The sequence below is a fragment of the Corvus cornix genome, chromosome Z (genome assembly GCF_000738735.6).
Source record: "Corvus cornix cornix isolate S_Up_H32 chromosome Z, ASM73873v5, whole genome shotgun sequence".
In the NCBI taxonomy this organism is placed as follows: domain Eukaryota; kingdom Metazoa; phylum Chordata; class Aves; order Passeriformes; family Corvidae; genus Corvus; species Corvus cornix.
The window spans coordinates 62,978,970-62,999,564 of record NC_046357.1 but is presented as its reverse complement, the minus strand read 5'-3'; the positions used below and the strand labels follow the sequence as shown (position 1 = coordinate 62,999,564).

The window sequence follows — 20,595 nt, the reverse complement described above, 5'->3', positions numbered from 1 at the left end:
AGATGCCAATGCTGTACACTGCTCTAAATGGTTATAAACCCAGTGAAAAATCATGGGTATAATCAAAAGCAGAATTGGACCATATATATTTTACAGAATGCTTTGTATAATTTTTTTGGATGCACATTCTCAGCAATGCAGAGAACTGAGCTCAGCATACATTCAGCATGAAACTGAAACTGCTAACAACATCCTAAGAAACATCCTTTCAACATAGTCAGTTTTTTGTGACATAGAGCCTGAATAAGATCAGCCTACAAGCTGTGCTATTGGTGCATGTTATAGACTGTCACAAGAGCTGGGTAGTTTCTACTGTGGTGCAAATAGGATAGAGCTTTGAATATCTTTGCTGTTACATGAATCAGATTGCAATGACCTGCATAAAGATCTAATGTGAGTATAACACTGATAAAATGCCAGTTGATGTTTCCTGTATTTCTGACTGATGAATTGCAGATTTTTTCCTAGATTCTTAAGTTTTACTTAAGTTTTTTTTCAAATTATTACTGGGATATAGACTCTGATTCTGAACGAAAGACTGGATAAGTTCCAGATCCTAAAACACAGGTCCATATAACGTCTAGTCCTGATAGTTTTAGAAGCTGAACCTGTCTTGCAACTCTATCCTCTGTCATAGGCAAAGGCAGAGGAGTGGTGCTGGTGAGCCTCTTCAGTTTATGCATGAGGATGTAGCTGTTAGTGAATATTTTATCCTGCATTTCAGGGAAGATTTGAATGGGGAAAAAAACTGCTGTATATATTTGTATCTGTCTATTCCTCTTTACTTTCTTTTAGTTGTTATTAACCCACTATCTGCCCACAATGTATTGCTTTGATGGTTCAGCAAGTCTGGAGACTTTCTCCTTCTGCATCCCAGAAAGAGCACAGGCTGTGAAGAGGAGAAGTTCTTGTGCCTCTCCGAGAAGTCTTGCTTTGTGTAGAAGCTGGAGATATGAAAGAAAATTTTCATTGTATCATGCCAGAATGTTACCGTGTGTTCAGCAATGCTGCTAAGAGCTGAAAGGTTCTGAAAGGTTCTGTGGAATACAGAATTGAATTTTAAATGTAACAAAATTTCATCCCAATTCTATCCTAGTATCAATTCTTTTAAAAAAGGGAAAAAAAGTGGCTGTATTAGAATGATTATATTTCTCATAGGACAAAAAAACTGACAGTGGAAAATATACAACAGGTGACAGTTAAACAGTGCAAGGAAAGTGAGAATTCACAGATAGCGTGAGCAAAGGAGGAAGTGAGAAATTATATCTCTTCACCTGAAAGATGAAGTGAGAGGGAGAGCAGACTGAAATGATGCAAATAGGCTGTCACAGGTGATCAGGAACAAAGCAATGGTCCCAACAGTAAATTGCCTGTGTGGTGAGGGGACAAGGGACTGCAATAGGAGGAAGAACAACAGGTGAGATAAGGTGGATAAGGTGGGTTTGAGAGAATGAGAGCAAGAGATTATGTCCACACAATACACAGAGACAGGCTGGAGAAATGGACTTGGAACAAATTTTAATATGCATGGTTAGGTTTTTTTATGAAATTCCTGCAATGGAAACAAAGTACCTTCTTTCTGATGGTGAGATATAAAACAGCTGTAGTTTGTATGAGGATCTAATGCTGTCTTTTCTTTTATTTTGTTGTTTATTTTCTGACCTAGGATTTTAAACCTTTTTTTCTTTAATTTTTTGTTTTGTTTCTTTTCTTTTCTTTAAACTGGATCCTACATTGAAAGTAAAATCAGTTTAGCCATTTCATGAAGATATCAAAAAGTTGTGTCTTTCTGCACACGTAAGAGTCTTGGAACAAAGCTTTTGAGAAAAAGCTTTGCAAAATGCACAGAAGGCAAGGGAGTTTCCATAACAGAAAAAGACAAAACAAACAGTGACTGGGACCATATAATCTTTTGCTGTGTATGTAGGTGCATGAGAAGATAGTCTCTTTTCTAACTAAGTGAGCATAAAACTCCCTTCCATGCAGGAAGAGTCAAATGGAGCCAAGTCAGATGCCACATAAACACAGCTTGATTGCTTTTGATTAAGATGAGTTTGTCATTTTGGAGTATTTATAGAAGGCACTGTGCTGTGCTTAGTACAGGTTCTAGCTTTGCAGTACAATAAAACAGAGAGTGTAGAAGGAGAGGGATTAGGAAAAGCATGGTTGGAGCTGATCTCAGCTCAGTAATGTTGCAGAGTTTGTCAGCAGCAGAGCAAAAACTTTGAATGTAGGAGTGAACAGATCAATTGCAATATTGGTGTTTCAAATCCATAACAAATCCTACCAGCTCCGGATGTCTCAGGATACAAGACCACTTGCAAGACCTTGTTTGCTAAAGTGTACATGACAGATCGTGTGGAGGCAAACACAGGCCAGCTGGCCAGCCTGGTGACATTTCCATCCTCCCAGCTCCCAATCCTGGAGTTCAATGTCCCTACTTCCTTCTACATTGTAAGAACACCTGTGTTATACCTAGCATGATCATATCATAAGTGCTGGCAATGAGATACCTTGGTCTGCAGGGAAATACAATACTAAATAGCCATTAAACTTTAAAAGGACCAAATACCCTTTCCTCAGTGCTTTAATCCTTTGATCTTCCAGAATGAAATTTGAGTGATTATTGTGAACTTCTGTGTTGATTTGACTTCTGCTTTAAACCTGGAGGAAAGTTGGTGTGCTTGAAAGCTTTTTTACCTTTTCCAGCTGTTCTGATTATTCTAGTGGAAATTATGGCTCTACAAAACTCTGCTTGCTTAATGCTGCTAACTTTCATTATGTAGACACTAAATGTGTTTACTGTTCTAAATCATCAATTTTCTGGAATACAAATATTTTAATAGCTGAAACAATGTTTCCAGGAAAGGGCTTTCCATGATTTATTAGACTAGAATGTTCCTGAAGCAGTGACTGTGCCTCTGTTTGTTTTGTTTAGTGGACAGCACAAGGATTTTGTTCAGGATCCTTTGTTAAACTTGTGTTGAGAATAATCATAGACCTATTGAACCATAGAATTATTTGAGTTGGAAGGAACCTTTAAAGGCAATCTACTCCAAACCCCCTGCCATGTGCAGGAGCAATCATAGCAAGGGTACTAACCAAAGGTAGTTCCAGAGAATCTTATACTAAGATGCTCCTTTTACTTAAGAAAAGCATTATGATCTTTCATGGATGAAAGGAATAGGATTTAATTTACATTATTCATATGTGAGTTTCAATCTTTGTTAGAAAGGAGTAGATTGCAAAATACTCTGTGATCTTCATAATCCTTTGCTTAACAAACTTCTTGTAAACTTAATATTATGAGCATTGTGAGAGTTGTCACTAACTGAGGCCAAACCAATCCTCTCATGACTAGATTGGTGCCAACCTCATTGTGGTTCACATGAGTGTTTTCTGAAAATAAGATCCAGTAGCCATAACAATAAACACATACCAAAGAGGTCAAAACTATCCTAGCTTTTGCTCAAGAGCTCCATGGCTTAAGCATGTTGCAGTTTGAAATTTATATTTTGTGACTGGTTTCAGTTCCTGAGAGTGTCCTTATAACATCCAGCTTTGTCAAGAGAAACACCTTTTCACTTCTGTCTGTAGAAGCCTATACATTATGTTGAAAATGGAATAATATTGTTGCATGGAGCATACAGCTTGTACAGCTTGTCTAAATTTTCCAAGGGAACAAGAAATATCCTTCTCACTTCTTACTAGAAGGATTTTGGAAAATCATTCAAGATTTTATGTGAAATAAGGCATTTCATTGGTCAAAAATTACCCCTTTTTTGAGACAAGTGTTATAATCCCTCTGGATATGTGAGCTGGGGCCAGGACTAGAGTCACAGGCACGATCAACTGAATGAATCAAGAGGAGAAAAACAATACTTAGTATCATTTTGATCTTTAGCAAATTATTATCATTGGTGTCTGGATTTCACTCAGCATTCACTAAGAGAACTTACCAGAATATGTTACCTGTGGGCCAATGAAGTCAAGTACAGGTTTCAACTTTGTACTTCCAGTAAAGCAAAAAAGTGGTATAAAAAGACAAGATTATATTCCTCCTTTTCCCTGTTCATCATCATACTTTTGTTTTCATTGTTACCATTCAAATTTTTAGTCTTGGGCCCTACATCTTCATTGAAAATATTACAACTCATAAAAAGCCATTATGATCTTGAGATGTTTGATGTGATGCTTTTCACCACCTCAATTCTCCAAGTTTTTTTCAGCTTTACTCATAATCACACAGTACTGTGTGGTAACTTGCTTTTTCTCCTGCAGGTTGGTCTGGGAAATTAATTTAGTGACTGGATCTGAATTGCTGTTGAAATGTTATGCTACTTCTTACTGTTCTCAGATGTGTATTTTCAACTCCTCACTTTGCTGCAAGAACCATTAAGTTGCTGATTTTTACCGCCCAGCATTCCTTGTTTAATACCTACGAATTTGTAGCAGAGATATGATGAATACATTTTAGAAATGGCCTTTTGCCTAAAGGAAAAGAACAAAAGACAGTGCTGTGCATAAGCTTAGGAGAAGTTAGGATAGTTGTGTAAAAGGACTACTGCAGAACAGGGCATGATACATGTTTTATGAAAAGCAGCAAGAACATGAGGGCTATTCTGTAACAGCATGAATGGTTAGTAGTGCAAGCTCAGAAGAAATCACCTTCCACATGCTGGTGCTTCTGTATGGAAGTGTGTCAGAGTCACATGATGAAGTTGCATGGGTAGATTGCACTGAGGTTGCACAACTTGATGTCTGCTAGTGAGATCATGGAAATAAAGAAGGACACCTTCTAATACAGATCCTTGCTGACAGATCCTTGATCCTTCTAATACATATATCTGTTAATAGATCTTTGATCTTTCTAATACAGATCCTTCCTGATTTCCACAAGCATTCCATGACTGCTTTCAGTATCACACGTGAAAATGTTCTCATATTTGGGTTCTTTTGTGCATTTATATACACATATTATGTATGTGTAATGCTTTTCAAATGCTTTTCAAATGCTAATCCCTCTGGTCAGGCAGGATTTACTCTTACTTGATATTTAATAATTATGATTTCAATCTGCTGGGGCTTTGATTGTGTATCTTATTCTTACTCTCAGTAATATGTATTGAAATGCCCTAGGGTATATTATGTGTCCTGCAGCCACAGGGAGGAGGAGAGAAGACCCAGCAAGCAGGAATTGTGCAGCAAGATTGATTGATTTAATCATTCTACAAACACTTTTATAGACTTTTTCTTCATAGTCTAATTGGACAAGGATCATTGTCAAAATATTTTTCTACTATAGTATAAACAAGGCTTCTCAAGTTTGCAGGTGTTTCATTGTTTACAGAACTCTGCTACTATCTTCCGTGAGATAGAAAAGTCTCTCATGGACTTAGAAAATAGCAAGAAAATTCTTGCTAGCAGCATTTTTGTATCCACAATATGCATAATTTTAAAAATCCTATCCTCTACATTATAAAATAGACATGCCCTGCATGTACTCTGAACTACAAAAAGAGAGCAGAATCCCTAAAATGTCTCACATAAAGTTAATCCAGGGACCTAAACCTTGATGTGAAATATTGTTCCGTTCTTCATTCACTTCTTCCCCTTATGTCCACCTGATCCTAGGTAAACTGTGTGGAGAAGTCAGCATAGCAGGAGATTGAGGATGGTAAATACTAACCGCCTTTACTTCTGCATCTGGAAAATAGTGATACTGATAACATTTATTAGCTCCTTTCTCCCACAGCCAAAGTAATTATGTCTCATCATGCATCAAGTAGTGATGGGCTCAGTCAGTCCTCTGATAAAGGTAACTAGCTTTCATTTACATGTAATAAGTCTGCTTAAAGTAGTTTGCTCATAAACTTTTGTGACATCACATGATTAAAGTCTAAATTTCCAGAAAAAGTCCCATAATTTTGGCTGCTAATTTGCTGAAGTTTGAGCCTCCCTTTCCAAGATACTGAAAGCTCAAGGGTAGAAACAATGAAAGAACTCAGCACCTGAGAAATTTGGAACCAGAATGTTTCAAGCTGAGCCCACAAAAGAATAGGGAAGTAAAATTAAACCCCTCCTCCAGTAAGTCTAGCTCTGGGGAAGTCTAAAATTGCTCCTTCTCTTCTTTAGTTCCTTGTAGCTTATTTCTGGATCTTATTCACTACTTTTTTTTTTTTCAGATTAAACTGCATGTCAGCAAGCTTTATTCAAAGTAACTCTTTCTTTTTTTCTATTATCTCACTAGTTTTATTATAAATTTTACCCCTGGTATTTCTTTGCTGTTTGTTTGGGGTTTTTTATCTTTTTAGTTATGTTGACCTGTACACAATAGCATGAAAAATATTCAATAGTTTGCTTGCAACTGGAACACAAATATACTCACTCAAGAACTGTACTTACTCCTTTTGCATTATTCCAGGGCTGTTGGTTTACAATCAGTGATACAAGGCAATTTGTACATCTTAGACACTGTCATATGTAAAGTGAAAGAATTAGTAGCAGTAAGTCTTCATTCTAATCCTTTCTGAAGCAAAAATTAATTTACTCATCCTGAGATTTCCACTGCCTCACAATTTGTTCCAGGTATTTCCTGGTCTTTAGGTTTAAGGCAATAAGAACCTGCAAAAAACCCCATGCAAAGCACAGTTGAAACAAAAGCAGGGTTAAAAATCTAGTAAACTAGATCAGGTGTTAGTGCAGACAGTTAAAAAATCTGCTTGTGTTTGTTCATGACTCTCTCCTGCACGGAAAAAGTCAATTGCAATTGACTGTACGTGGGGAGTAAAAAATGCAAAAGCATTTCCCTGTCAGACTATTTAAAACTGCCTGCGAACTACAGATCCTGAAAATGTCATGAGTGAAGTTGCGGAAATGTTTTATTTCCCTTGATTGCCACTGTTTTGTTGCTATTGGTTCATATTCTTTGTGTGTGCATATGTTGTTCCAATAAGGATTTTCCTTGTTTCTGCTGGTAGCCTAGTGTATGTTTCTATTTTTGCTGTTGATGATCTGTGATGGATTTTAAAGGCTAGCACGGCTCTGATCTGCCTCAGTAGAAGATTGCAAGTTCTAATGCAATCCTACTTTTATTTCAGATCTCTGAGAAAATGTTCCAGATCCTCACAGTGCTGTTGCTGGAAACACAGCTCTCCAGGGTTTCAGGTAAGACAGAAACTAGGCCTTTCAGATCCACCAGCAGAACATAACGCAGCCCTTAGCCTGTGGGCTTCTGCACCTCCAGCAGTACTAGCATGAATGGTCAGTAATGTCTGGAGCCTCTGTTCTCCATCTCACGGAAGACACTGGCACTGACTGAGCACAGGACAGGTGTCCGCCACTTTCCAGTCAGGCTTCTTTAACATATCTTGTATTGGCAGCTGAGATGTCCAGCATCAGCAGGCATGGCTTGAGAAGGAGGATGACCAAAGCAACCCACACCCACTGGGAAGCAGAGCAACCTCTGAGTGAGATGGGGAGAAGTAAAATCACTTGTGTTCCCCTGTCCATGCCTGTAGCAGAAGCAGCTTGGCTAAAACTCAGAAGGAGCTTGGCACATTTTCACATAATTTCTTTCCTCGTTACATTTGTATTAGAGCGAATAAATAAACATTGCTAAAGGGAATCTAGCAATGCTACGGTTTCCTAGTTAGTATTTCAGAGACACGTATAATAAAACGAATGCATGAAGAGTTGCATGGACTTCTCTTTGGAATGTCCCTACCAACACTTCCAAGTGCTCCTGAATTAAGTCTACCAATATATGGTACATCCAATATGGAAAGCAGTAACAAGTTATATTGAATGAGGTATTATAATTAACTCTGCCATATAAAGTACACTTTAAAGTGGCAAACTATTCATAACAATATTAATTTCAGATTGAGTGAGTGGCTAAGATTATTTTGATATATTTTCTGTAATACTGCTGCATGTATCTGAGAAAATGCATGGGATCAAATGATATTCACATGGCTCCAGGTTTGTGGAGACTGTAATTGCTACATAGCAATTGTGAGCTTTACATGTTTATCCAGTGCAGCTCTGTTTCACAGGAAATTACACTGGCATTTCTTTTTGTAAAAGATAGTGAAATTAGATTTACAATTTTCACAATTAATGGTTGCTTTTACTACAACCTTAGGACATGTAAGAGACCATATCATAGTTTCATAAAAATGGTCCCTGTTTAACCACCAGCCGAGCCCTAAGTTATTAATAAAATGTGAAAAAAAAAAAAAAGCTTGCTCATTTTGCCCTCATCTTTCACATTCTGTAATCAATACAGAATGTAGATGATTAGCTATAATTGCTATATGGTAAAAATATTAGTGTGAATATGAACAAAAAATGCTTAAGATGTTTAGTCAAACACTGTATACAGTACACTATCTGTATACTATCTGACACAGTTTTGCCCAAATTTAAAGAAAATCAGAACATATTTTAATGAAACAAACAAAACTGTTCTGTTTTCCTCATGTAGCTTTATTTACAGTTGAAGTTCCTCAACAGCTCTACACTGCAGAGTATGGGAGCAATGTGACCATGGAATGCAGATTCCCTGTGAATGGCTCAATAGATCTAGGACTCCTGACTGTTGTTTGGGAGCAGAAAAGGCAGGGCTGGTTGAAATCAAAAGAGGTGTACACATTCCGCAATGGGAAGGCATTCCCTCCATCCCAACATCCTGATTACATAGGAAGAGCATCACTTCTGCACAGTGAACTGAAGCTGGGACGAGCCATCCTTCAGATCACCAATGTGAAGGTCACAGATGCAGGATCATACCTTTGTCTCATTGACTACCAGGGCGTGGACTATAAGTACATTGCTTTGGAAGTAAAAGGTGAGTGGTTAAATTTAATGTATGTCTCTACTAAATTCCTACAAGCTTGTAGAAATTGATTAATCTGAAAGAATTTTTGTTAATTGTCTCACCAAGACCTTGTACTTAGCCCCCACCTGACCCAAAGCCGTTGTCTTAGTGCTGGCTAGCCTTTGGTTCAACAACTGAGCTCCTCCAGAAGCACCCAGTGCCAGAGAGGGACAGCATCTGTTCTCCTTCCATCCTTCTTCCTTTCTTCTTCTTTCTACTCTTCTCCGGTGCCACCACCTCCCTCCTCTCATTTAATCCCCTGCTTTTTTGGGCCACCTCTAGTCATTCCCAAAAGTTTCTCAGAGGTGCTTTGATATCCTTATGAACCCTGCTGCAACTACCCACGTGGCTGGGAATTCCCCAAGTGATTGCAGCTCCCAGAGCAAGACATGTGATTTTCTGTGTTCATCAAAGCCAAATAGCAGTAAAGGTGTATGCTACTGGACAGCATGACAGAACAGACCTTTGCAAGACTTCTGGTATTTCCCACTAATTGCATGTCTGTGTGATACAAGGCAGCACTCATTTCCCACCCAGACATTTAAATAGCAACCTTTATCAAATGTAAAAATGGACACAGACATTCTTAAGACCTACATTGGTTCCAACTGAAAAGTCAATTTTATACCACTATGATGAAAATATTACACTGTTTATAAGCTATGGAAGAACAAACATGAAAATTAACCTTTCTTGAACTGGCATATTCAAAAAGTGAAAATAAGAGTCCCATAAGGCTCCACTTGTCTCCTCTGTCTTGATAAATTACAAATTTAGTGTCAACTTCTGCCCTGTGTAAAGTACTGGAGTGTGTTCTGTTGCTGTAGGCATGATAAGGATTGAATAATCAATTTTGCATTGTTCTACAAAACATCTTCATCATTTTAAATAAGTGTCCCACAGATATAGCCAGAGACAATACATGGTATTAAAGGGAAGCAGGGAAAGTGAAGCGGGAAAATGACTATTGTTGCATACAACAATTTCACTCAACAACTTCTTATGCAGCACCTTACAAGAGAATAAACACTCAAGTAATGAGAATACCAAGTGAAGACAAGTTTGTTTTTATGTGCCAGTCAGAAGGCTTTCCTCTGGCAGAGGTTTTCTGGCAAAATGAGAATTTCAATCTTAGTGGATCTGCCAATACCACCTATACACTGACTGCAGACGGCCTCTACAATGTCACCAGCATCCTGACATTCAAACCAAATATGAGTGAGAACTACACCTGTGTCTTCTGGAATAAAGAACTGAATGCAGAAACTTCAGCTCACGTTTCCACTTCAGGTTCGTATGACCTCGAACTTGTACATGACAGAGTGTTCACATATACATCATCTGCTATGGTCCACCACTGGAGTTCAGTTCTAGAAATCAGTGTAATATTGATTATTGGGAAATTAACCATTTCCCAAATCAGTATTATTTATGTCTTTGAAGTCACAGCTAGCTGTGTGTTGTTCCACTCCAACAAACCAGTCTGTATTTTTCTATATATTTTAATTTTAGGGTAGCTTTCATTATTTTCCTGCCAATACAGAGGGAATTTTTTCACCTGCTTGGGTGTCTTCCCTGATAGACTCCTAATTAATTGTTCTATCTAGTTGTCTACTTGACTTCAGCAAGGCTTTTAACACTGTTGCCCATAGCATTCTCACAGGTAAGCTCAGAAAATGTGGGTTAGATGAACAGGATCAAGAACTGGTTGAATGACAGAGGGTCGTGATCAGAGGAATAGAATCTATTCGGAGGCCTGCTCTCAGTGGCATTCCCAAAGGATCAGTACTGGGTCCAGGCTTATTCAATTTTTTTATCAACAACCTGGACAAAGGAATCAAATGCACCCTCCACAGTTTTGCGGTGACACTAATCTGGGGTGAGTGGCTGATCCACCTGAAGGCTGTGGTGCCATTCCATTGACTGGCTGGAGGGTTGGGCAAAGAGAAACCTAATGAGGTTCAACGGGGTGTAAGTCCTGCACCTGGGGAGGAATTACCTCAAGTGCCAGCACAGGGTGGGGGCTGATCTGCTCTGAAGTGGTTCTGCAGAGAAGGAGCTGGGAGTCCTGGTGAACAAAAAGCTCTCCATGAACCAGCCAAGAAAGCCAATGGTAGCCTGGGGTGCATTAGGAAGAACATTGCCAGCAGGTTGAGGGAGGTGATTCTGCCCCTCTACTCAGCCCTGGTGAGGCCACATGTGGAGTGCTGTGTCCAGTTCTGGGCTCGTCAGGACACGAGAGAGAAGGAGGTACTGGAGAGGGTTCAGCAGAGGCCATGAGGATGATGAGGGGTCTGGAGCATCTCTCTTATAAGGAGACACTGGGAGCTGGGCCTGTTTAGTGTGGAGAAGAGAAGACTGAGAGGGGGTTTCATCAATATATATAAATATTTCAAAGGCAGATGCCAAGAGAATGGTGCCAGACTCAAATGTTATACAAATGAGAGATTTCACTGGTTTTTTGTAGGGCTTTTTACAGTAATATTTCAGAACAAAATATTCATAAAATGGGTGTAAAACACGTTGATAAATTTTAAAAATCCTTTGTTCAGTCAGAGCAAGACTTTGGAGAAACAGAACCAATAACTTGATAAAAAATGCCTGTTTTGTAAGTTATACATTTACTTTCCTTTCATGTTTTTGACAGCTTTAATGAGTACACAGTATAGTGGAAAAAAACTCCTGATCTCATTTATCATCCCCACAAGTGTGATTGTAGCTGTCCTTCTCTGTGCACTAATAATATTTCAGAAGAGAAAAACATTCAAGAATGGGCAAGCCAAAAAAGGTACATTTTACTTCAGATGGTGACACTTTTCACTATTTTATTTTTTTCCCGTGAACAATCTTTAGGAAATTTTAGTAACTCTAGGCACTCTTGTGTGACTTTGGTCACATTTTATTTCTAGATGACAAGATGATAGAAAATGAGATGTTGGGTCACTTGAGTTGGGTTTTATTTTCCTCATTCTGTTACCTATGTGAGACAAGGTATATGGAAAGACACATTTTTAAAACTGCCTGGTTAGTATTCTGTATAGAGAACAAACTTTGCCTTGGGTAAAGATGACTGTAAAAGCATTGTTTGAATGGTGTTTTTTTCATAGCTACAAAGACATTGTAGCTACAGCATATTACACAGAATTTTTATTTTTCAACTCCATTAGGACTCTATAACTAAAATGATGTGCAATACAGGACTATCGTGGTGTTTCTTTCCTTGTTTGCATGTGCAGTAGTGCAAAAGTAATAAAGCATACGGACTATTATTCTAGTATTTCCTTGCAAATTAACAGACTCCAGTAAACCAGACAAATGTATTTATAGTCATGAAAGGACAGTCTTAACTTTATGACTTCAGAATTTGATTCAAATTTTGTAAAAGAAAAGAAACATAGAGAAGTTTATTTATTTGGTATGATTTAAGAAGAAACTTAATTGTGCTTACAGCTCAGTTTGATCTACAGGTTTATTGAATTGTATTGTTTCTTTCAAATCTAGAAATGTTTAAGCTAAATTTCTACTTTAACAGACGGGAAAAGAAAACTGAACCCTAATGTGAAAGATGAGAACAGTAACTCATATGCAATTTTCTAAATTTACATCTACAGATTTTTCTTTCTTACATCTAAAATCTGAAAAAATATGTAGATTTCAACCTAAAGAATGTTGCATAAAAATAGAGGGTAGTTTTGAGTTTAAATTCACTTTTTAAAGAGTTTTTTAAAAATGCAGTTTCTAAAGCTTTGAATTTCTTCTAGGCAATGTAAAAAATTATAAATACTGGTTCCCTTTCACTGAGGTATCAGCAGCTTGCATACATAGCTCAGCGCACACCTCTGTATACTAACTGGAGTTCTAGTGGTCTTGTCTGAGAAGGATACTCATAGAAAATTGGTTGTTTTGGAAAGCATCAGTATTTTTGTGGCAATAATCTGTTATACTTTTGGATCAGACTACAGGTTTTAACAACAAATAAAATGATACCTCATTTATCTGTAATATTATATCATCTCCTGGGCTGCTTCTCATCTTATGAGCATCTGACTTGCCTAGACATCCAGGAATTTTTACATTTCAGAGGGAAGGTAATACCTAAAACACTGCCAGGATGCACCTAACTGTTCTGTACAAAAATTGAACTGAAAAAAAAAAGATACCACCATAGAAAACTATAAATCAATATGACAAGAAACATCTTAATACACCTACTTATATAGATCAGGTTTTGTACCTATAGATAAAAGTTTGACAGGTTAATGCACTGTGAGGAGAGAGGCTGTGGCCAGTGTTAGGTACAGAGGTATTTGGTTCAGCCGTAATTCCTTGGTGTCCAAGCAGACCCTCACACAGCAAATTGAGGTCAGTCCTGAGGCTGCCAAGGAGCACAAATGGAGTAAAACTGTGATGCAGCTGACCAAGCAGCCTGAAGAAACAATATGTATCAATTTTTGAACACAGAGACAACTCAGGGCTTTTCCAAGGACAGGATTTATTTGAGAATCTACCCATGTTTCTCATTGCTAAAAAATACATGAAGAAGTCACCAGCTTCAAAAATAAATTTTGTAGGTAAAAATTCCGAGATTGGATGAAGAGGGCATGAATTCATTGATTTCCAAATCATCTCAGGTTGTCTTGTTTGCATCTTAACTCTAACTGTTCGATCCACTGCCAACAGTAGATATTACAGTTAAAATAACACTTTCAGAAATCACTTTCACATTCCAGAAATCTTGCTGTAGTCAAAGTCTCATTCTTATTTTTCATATGACAGTGTGAAACTTTAGTGGCATCATGCCATGCACTAATGAACACAAGCTCAAGGCACGCAGAATTCTGGAGGACAGCGTTAGTGCGTGTCCGGACATAATTCCAGTGCACATTGTCTGAGCATAGCTTGGCTTCCCCTGGCTTTTTGTATTACTTTTGTAGAATTTTTCCACTTTGTAGGCCATAGCCTCCTCTGTGCACTTAGTGAAATGAAGAAATTAAAGGAGACGAGGCTGCTCTTTGTGGTTTTACTTCTTCATTTTAATGACAAAAAAACTTTGTGCAACATGCAGTAAGTCAGATGACAAATATTTATATTTCTCAGCATCATATATTTTTAAGAAACACTGGAAAGAACCTTTTTTCCATGATGAGTAGGTAGTTGAAGCATAAAAGCCACAGATACTTTACCACAGTGCCTTGGAAATGACCCATACAGTCCTAGTTACAGGAACAAGGATTGTTAAGGTTACCAGTTTTAACTAACAGCTCAAGCTGTATCAGAACTGAATATACAGGACATTTGAACTCATCAGAGAAGTCCCAGTTCTGCACACTTTTAATCACATGCGTAGATTTACTGACAATCATTCCCATGGATGCTTTCTAAACAGATTTCAGTTTTGTTATTTCATGTATATGGCTGAAAGTGAGTGATATCTTTGTTGTAACAGAAAATTCAGAATTTGGACTACAGATAAAGGAGATAATTCTTTCTTCTGAAAAGATTGCAATAGGATTTTCTTGTAAATCATGACAGCTTTAAGGAGCCACTGTAACTTCAGCATGACCCCGAAGACTTGCATAAAATGAAGACAGAGCTTTTACTCTTTACCACTCAGTTGTTAAAGTCAGGCTTTTTATTTTCTTAAATCACTGCAGATTTTTAAACTAATACAATGGCATTTTCTTTCTTTAAGGCGATGATTTTAACTCTCAGACTGAGGCTTTATACTTGTCAACTGTCACAGCTTCAAGAGACAGTGGGACTGTGGGTCTGTGAAAATTCTTCATCCTACACGCCATAATTTGCACTTCTTCTATCTGTTTTTGGGGAATTTGAAAGAAAATTACAGCACTTTAGCCTTGGTGAAACAGTGAACTCATGGGGATGTATTTGCACTGCAACGATGGAAAGCTATGCCTGCTCAGATACTCTATCTTGAAGTTACTGAGAACTATGCTGTCATGAAATGTGGTTTACCACTGTGAAGAGGTCATCTGAGTGCCTTTGATACACTTTACTTTTGGACTTACTGTTGCTCAAGGGATTTTTGTTTAAGAATGGCTTTATTAACTGTTCCAGTCTCAGGAATGGTGCTTGCATTCAAATATCTTGTGGAATTTGAATAAAAGCTGTAAATGCTATCTTATGTCAGTCGTCTTTCAGGTGGAAACATCATTACTTGCCTGTATCCCATTTCCAAATTTTCTAACACATTAAGCTGGAAATTGCCACAAGTACTCTCTATGATGGTAACATCTAGAGGATATTTCATGTCACAAGAGCAAAAGAGGTTGAAATTATATCAAAGGACAGACAAAAAAAAAAATCCCAACACCACCAGTAAATCAACATTATGCCACATAAGAGAATTTTCATGTCTATGTAAAACCCCACAGTAAGGTAAAAAACCATGGACTGTGATGTTATGCTACACAAGAGTGAGACGTTTCAAATTTGAACTGATGATTCAACAGAATTTTCTTTAGGAGGAATTTGGAAGCAAAAGTGAAAATGAAGCTCAGGCAGATTTCTGCACTAGTTATTTTTAAACAGTAACTTTGTCTTTGTTCAGATGAAGAGGTGAGTCTTTTCCATGTCAGGCTGCTTTACTTCCTAATAATGGAATGCCAGATTTGGAAAAACATCCAAAATGAAACAACTTTGCCTCTTAGGTAGTCATCAGATAGTGAAACAAGGGCACTGGGTAAGATCTGCCATATTATTTTGAAAGACCAGTGGCTTTGGTAAGCAGTGTTTTCTACTAAGATAGATGTAACAAGATTGAAGAAAGGTGTTCACATGGAAGCGACTCCTGTCATGATTTTGCTCTTAGAGGAGTGCCGTTAGTTAAGGTGTTTTCATAGCACTTGCTCTGAATTTGGATGGGAACTGCTTCTCCAGCGTCACTTTCCAGCAAAAAGCAGACCCACAGTGCTGTTATGAGACAGAACATCAGCATTCAGCCTCTCTTGTTTCACCAGGACAGGTGATTTAAAAAGCAGGACTGCTATTGATTTTACTTGTGGAAGAGAAAAACTAATCTGTCTCTGACATCACCTCTAATTTAATATCTATGTATTGCACCTTTAATTACCCATTTGTAGCCGTGGGATTCAACTGACACAAATCCACACCAGGCTTGCTATGTCCTATGTCCTTGCTGACAAGGCAAATCAGGCAGATGTCAGAGAATCAGAGGCAGCTTCTTGAAGCATTGCTTAGCTTAATATGGAATAGGAGTTTGGGAACTGCCCTGGCTTGCACCATTTAGCAATATTTAAGGGTCAGTGCATAAGGTCAAGCAATTTCTGTCTGTTCCAGATTTGTACTCTGCTGAGAACTGTGAGCCCTTCTGTCAGCCATGGTGAAAATCTAACTCATTGTGTTCCTGGAAAGAGTTAATTTTGCCTTTTTCTATTTCTTTTTTTCCTCATAGTAATGGAATGGAAGTAATTAAAACTGAATTTATGTGAATGAACATAAATAGTACATCGCAGTCTTTGCAATTAGATTACAGTCGTTATCCTTGTTCCTTACTGAAATGGAAGTCATCCTGTCATTATCTTATACTGCTGAGTAAATACTGTCTTGGTGTGGGCAGCATAGAACAAGTGTGGGTAACATTTCCTGCCCATTTTACAGGCATGGCAAACACTACCCTGCTTTCCCTCTTACTGGATTGTACACTTAAAGGTTTCACCTGGCATCCCTAGGCAGAGGTAGATCAGTTTTCCACAACACTCCTATACCCTGTCCACTCCATGTTATTATGAATGGAACAATAGCACTGTTTACTGCAATAATTATAAGAATACCTAGAAATGTATTTTGGTTCACAAGTTTCTGTTTTCACCAGCTCTCACTGGATGCTTATGAAGCTGACTGTAACATCTGAGCATGTGAAAGTTAGCTTGTCAGCAGCTTGGCCAGTCTATATATGTCTATGAATTCATGCATGACTTGTTTTTTACTGTAAGCCATTGAGCATATGATATGTGTGTGATGTGATGAGTCTCTGTTCTTTCTGCTTCACCTACTGTTTTACATGCTGTTACCTCCAAACAGCTGAAGCAAGTTTTTGCATACAGATAAACTGCCTGCAAAATGTTTCAAGGGTTTGTGTTCTGCTTGTTTGGGGTGTTCTCTTTGTGGTTTTTTTTTGTTGTTGTTTGGTTTGTTTGTTGGGTTTTTTTTTAAATTTGGGTTGTTGGGGGTTTTTGTTTGGTGTTGTTGTTGTCTTTTTGTTTGATTTTTTTATAGTTTTGAAGCTTACAGTGAGTCAAGAGCTGATGTTGTTAGACCATAAAACTATTAGGTGTTTTTAGAGTTTGACTTTAAAACTTACTTTTACTGTCACCTGGTATTTTTGAGTGGCAGAGAGGATACCTTGCATAAGAAGATTCTGTTACTCTTTCTGATATGTACTGCCTCCATTCATCTCCTGATATTTGTCTCAACTAGGTGCATGTCATAAGCAATAGCATGTTAGTGTACTGGAAAAAGTATGGGTTCAACTGAAGTTGGTGAAATGTTTGTGTGAAAACACATGCAAAGAATCTACTCGGTGGTTTATAGTCATCTAAAACATAGTTCACTGAACTCTAATGATGACCATTTTTCACAAGCAAGGAGAGAAAAAATTTGTTTTAATTTTTCTGGTATGGCTAAGGAAAACCTACTTTTCCAATTCACTGACCTGCTTCACTTTGTATGAGTGAGGTACTTGCCATTTTAGCGCAGGAACAACTGGCAAATTGGCTGGTTAGTCTTCCTGCTCATTCCTCATCTCTGCTATCTACCAGAGATTTTAAGGGCTTGCAGTAGGCTTATTTCATCTTTTCCACAACTGCAGCATTTTCAGTAGCCGTGAGTTGCAGCCTGGTCTGTGATTAAGAGCATAGAGCAGAGTAAGATCAGCTGTTTGTACCAAGTCCACTTTCATACCGGCACCAGCCTAAACCCATTCCATTTTCTTGATTCCCATTAGCATAGACATATCTGAAAGCAACAGTTAACATCAAGAATGTTAATATCCCTGGAAAAAGACTGAAGTTGAAAAAGTATTTCTAAGACCCAGCTGAAATGCCTTACAAGACTTAAGTCTGCATACTAGAAAACTACCAGCTGATTCTGACCATGGGAGTCATTGGAAATGCCTTCCAGAATTTTGGGAAAGAAACCCCTGTTCTTTCTTAAGAAATACTGCAGTCATCTTTTCTTACAGAATTTGTTCTTTCATCTGACAGAACTATACTGCTTGCCACCAAAACCAGTATCTACCTACTTCACAAAACAGTGACAGAGAATGGATTTACAAACCACCTCTATACAGTAAAGAGTCGCTGCTACAGGAATAAGTCTAACTTCAAGCTTGTCTTTTTTTTCTGTGGGGATGGGGATCAACTAACTGATCTCAGAAGTCCCTTCTAACCCAGGGACCTTTGACTGTAAACTTGCTGCTCAAATTAACTTCCATTTCCTTTGTAATTATCTGGCTTTTCGTATACTCTGATGAACAGGTGGCCTGAAAGTATAGCCCCAGATCAATGACTACCATCTGGTTCAACAAGATATCCTGGTTTTCCTCACCATATTGTCAAGTATGCTCTGTGATACTTTTTTATAGCCTGTACTTGGTAATACTTCACTCAAACTCAATATGCAGCCATATGGTAAAAAGTAGCTGGAACAGGTAAGTGCACTGTGCAAACATTTTTAAAAGCTGACTTCAAAGAACTGTTGAGTTCACTTTTGATTTTATTTTCACTGCCATTTTTCAGCAGCTAATGTTTGTTTACTCACAAGCACCTTTCCTTAATGGGCTTTCCCCCAAGTGAGAAGTGAAATGTCTTTTGTGCAAAGTCTGTGTTAGAAACCACTTTACATAAGGAATGATGCAGTAGAAATTTGAAGAGTGGGTTTAAGCTCATTCCTTAGACACATGTTTGTCAAGCAGTAGGGTGAGATGATTACCTGAGTCTCAGCTGGTGAAGGCAGAGCTTTCTCTGGTGAGGTGGGGACTCTATCGAGTCAAAATTTGGGGTTCTAATCACAACATTGCTAGCAAGGGGATTTCTGTGCTACTGGACACAGTACTTGTATATGAAATCAACTTTTTTCAGGTGATATGATGTACATACTCTTTACAGAAATAAAATAGATAATTGTCAGTCTTAACTATGCAAACCTGGCAGAACAGAGGTTAGCTGTCAGTGAATAGATGTATAAACTTGAGAAAATCACTGAGAAAGGAGAAGCTGCTGGTGAGAAAAAGGAACAGGAGAAGGTCAACAATTTTTTTTCAAGTGGGACATAGAATGTTTGTGAAAATGATAAAGTCAGATGAAGCACTGTGAGCTCGAAGAACTTCCCAGTCCATATAAGAAGCTATAACTGCTGAGTAATGTTTCTGTACATCCCCAAAATACTGCAGTCCTAGTCCATAGATCTGCCTCAGACTGGTAAGAAAACTGAGACAGCAAGACATCTGTAAATTTATTGAGCAGAAGCAACATATTTAGACCTCCATGCAAAGTCTTTGATCTTCTCTATGTTTGCCATGCATGTACCTTACACTCCTAAACAGTTGTGAAGTAAAATGCAAGCCACAGAGGGCAGACCTTGCTGAGATACTGGGGAAGATGTCAGAGGTTAGAGCCTGCTTCTGGACCAGTTAAATGCTCAAAACCAGGTGCAGAATCTTTAAGCAAACCTAAGAGGTGAAGAATCTGGTGAATTCCCATTTGTGAAGCTTATTTAAATGAAATTTCACAGAGATAGATGAAGATTAGTATATGTTGTGACTTGGAATGATTTCTACTGTCCCATACCTTCTTCTCTTAACATAGGTTTAACAGTTTAACTTCAGAAGGGACTACTCAATCCACTGTTTTAATTGCCACTATGTTAGAGTGTATGAAGGACTGTTTGGGTTCTTTATAAAAAGTCTGAAACTTCATTTCTACAAAGTCATTCAGTTTTTCAAAACTAAAAATGCATATGACAATTGCTGCAAGATAACAGAATGTTAGAGCCCTGGTAATCTCCACTGGGAGGAAGTTGCTTGGGTTGGGTACTCCCAGGATTTCCACAATCCTGAGTTGTACAATTGTACCCCAGACTGGAGAGATGAGGGTGGAAAAAAGTCCAAGAATTTTCTTGCTTCAGCCAAGGCAGACTTGAACAAGACATACTGTGGAAGTCAGTTCAGGGCATGAGCCAACTCTGCTCCATTAGTCACTGCCAACCTATCCAGTCTACTGCAGACACCACTATTCTGGAAGCCAAACTGTGCACTGGTATAATGTAACACTCTTAGTGCTTCCAGGTGACTGGTTACCATCTAAAACATTGAGATTTAGCTGTGAATTTGGCGTGACAGGAGAATTGCTCATGGGCAGAAGCTAAAAGTTTCCTGACTCAAATATGGAAAGCTGTGAAGAATGGTAGATAGTGATTACTAAAATCAACTAGACAGACAGGATCCCAGTACCATGCAGAAAAAGCCAAGGATTTTCTCCAGTCAAAGGTCATCATCTATGCATCTGCTGTGTGCTGGGTCTTGATATAAGTCATGCATCTTTTGTTGATCTGCATGTTTTGATCTTCATTCGTTAATTGAAATGCCTTGGGTACTGTAGCAGAATGCTCTGGCTAGAGTGGGGGTAAGCCAGCTTGAACAATACCCTATTTGAAAAAGCTCTCAGTGATAGATG

The 20,595-nt window shown here is 38.2% G+C and overlaps 1 protein-coding gene across 1 annotated transcript; it reads left to right on the top strand.

Annotated features, from left to right (window-relative positions):
• Positions 1–249: 249 nt before the first annotated feature.
• On the top strand, positions 250–15,021 carry PDCD1LG2 (programmed cell death 1 ligand 2). Its single transcript, XM_010392870.2, has 6 exons — positions 250–393; positions 7,101–7,167; positions 8,489–8,851; positions 9,890–10,171; positions 11,529–11,669; positions 14,574–15,021. The coding sequence occupies exons 2-6, from the start codon at positions 7,113–7,115 to the stop codon at positions 14,654–14,656; spliced, it is 924 nt and encodes a 307-aa protein (XP_010391172.1). The 5' UTR covers positions 250–393; positions 7,101–7,112; the 3' UTR covers positions 14,657–15,021.
• Positions 15,022–20,595: the final 5,574 nt, after the last annotated feature.

Bases quoted from the DNA above. Each gene is read 5' to 3' on its own strand.
- PDCD1LG2 (XM_010392870.2), top strand. From the start codon at position 7,113: ATGTTCCAGATCCTCACAGTGCTGTTGCTGGAAACACAGCTCTCCAGG. The intron at 8,852-9,889 runs GTGAGTGGTTAA...CTTCTTATGCAG, and splicing joins CATTGCTTTGGAAGTAAAAG to CACCTTACAAGAGAATAAAC. The intron at 11,670-14,573 runs GTACATTTTACT...TCTTTCTTTAAG, and splicing joins GAATGGGCAAGCCAAAAAAG to GCGATGATTTTAACTCTCAG.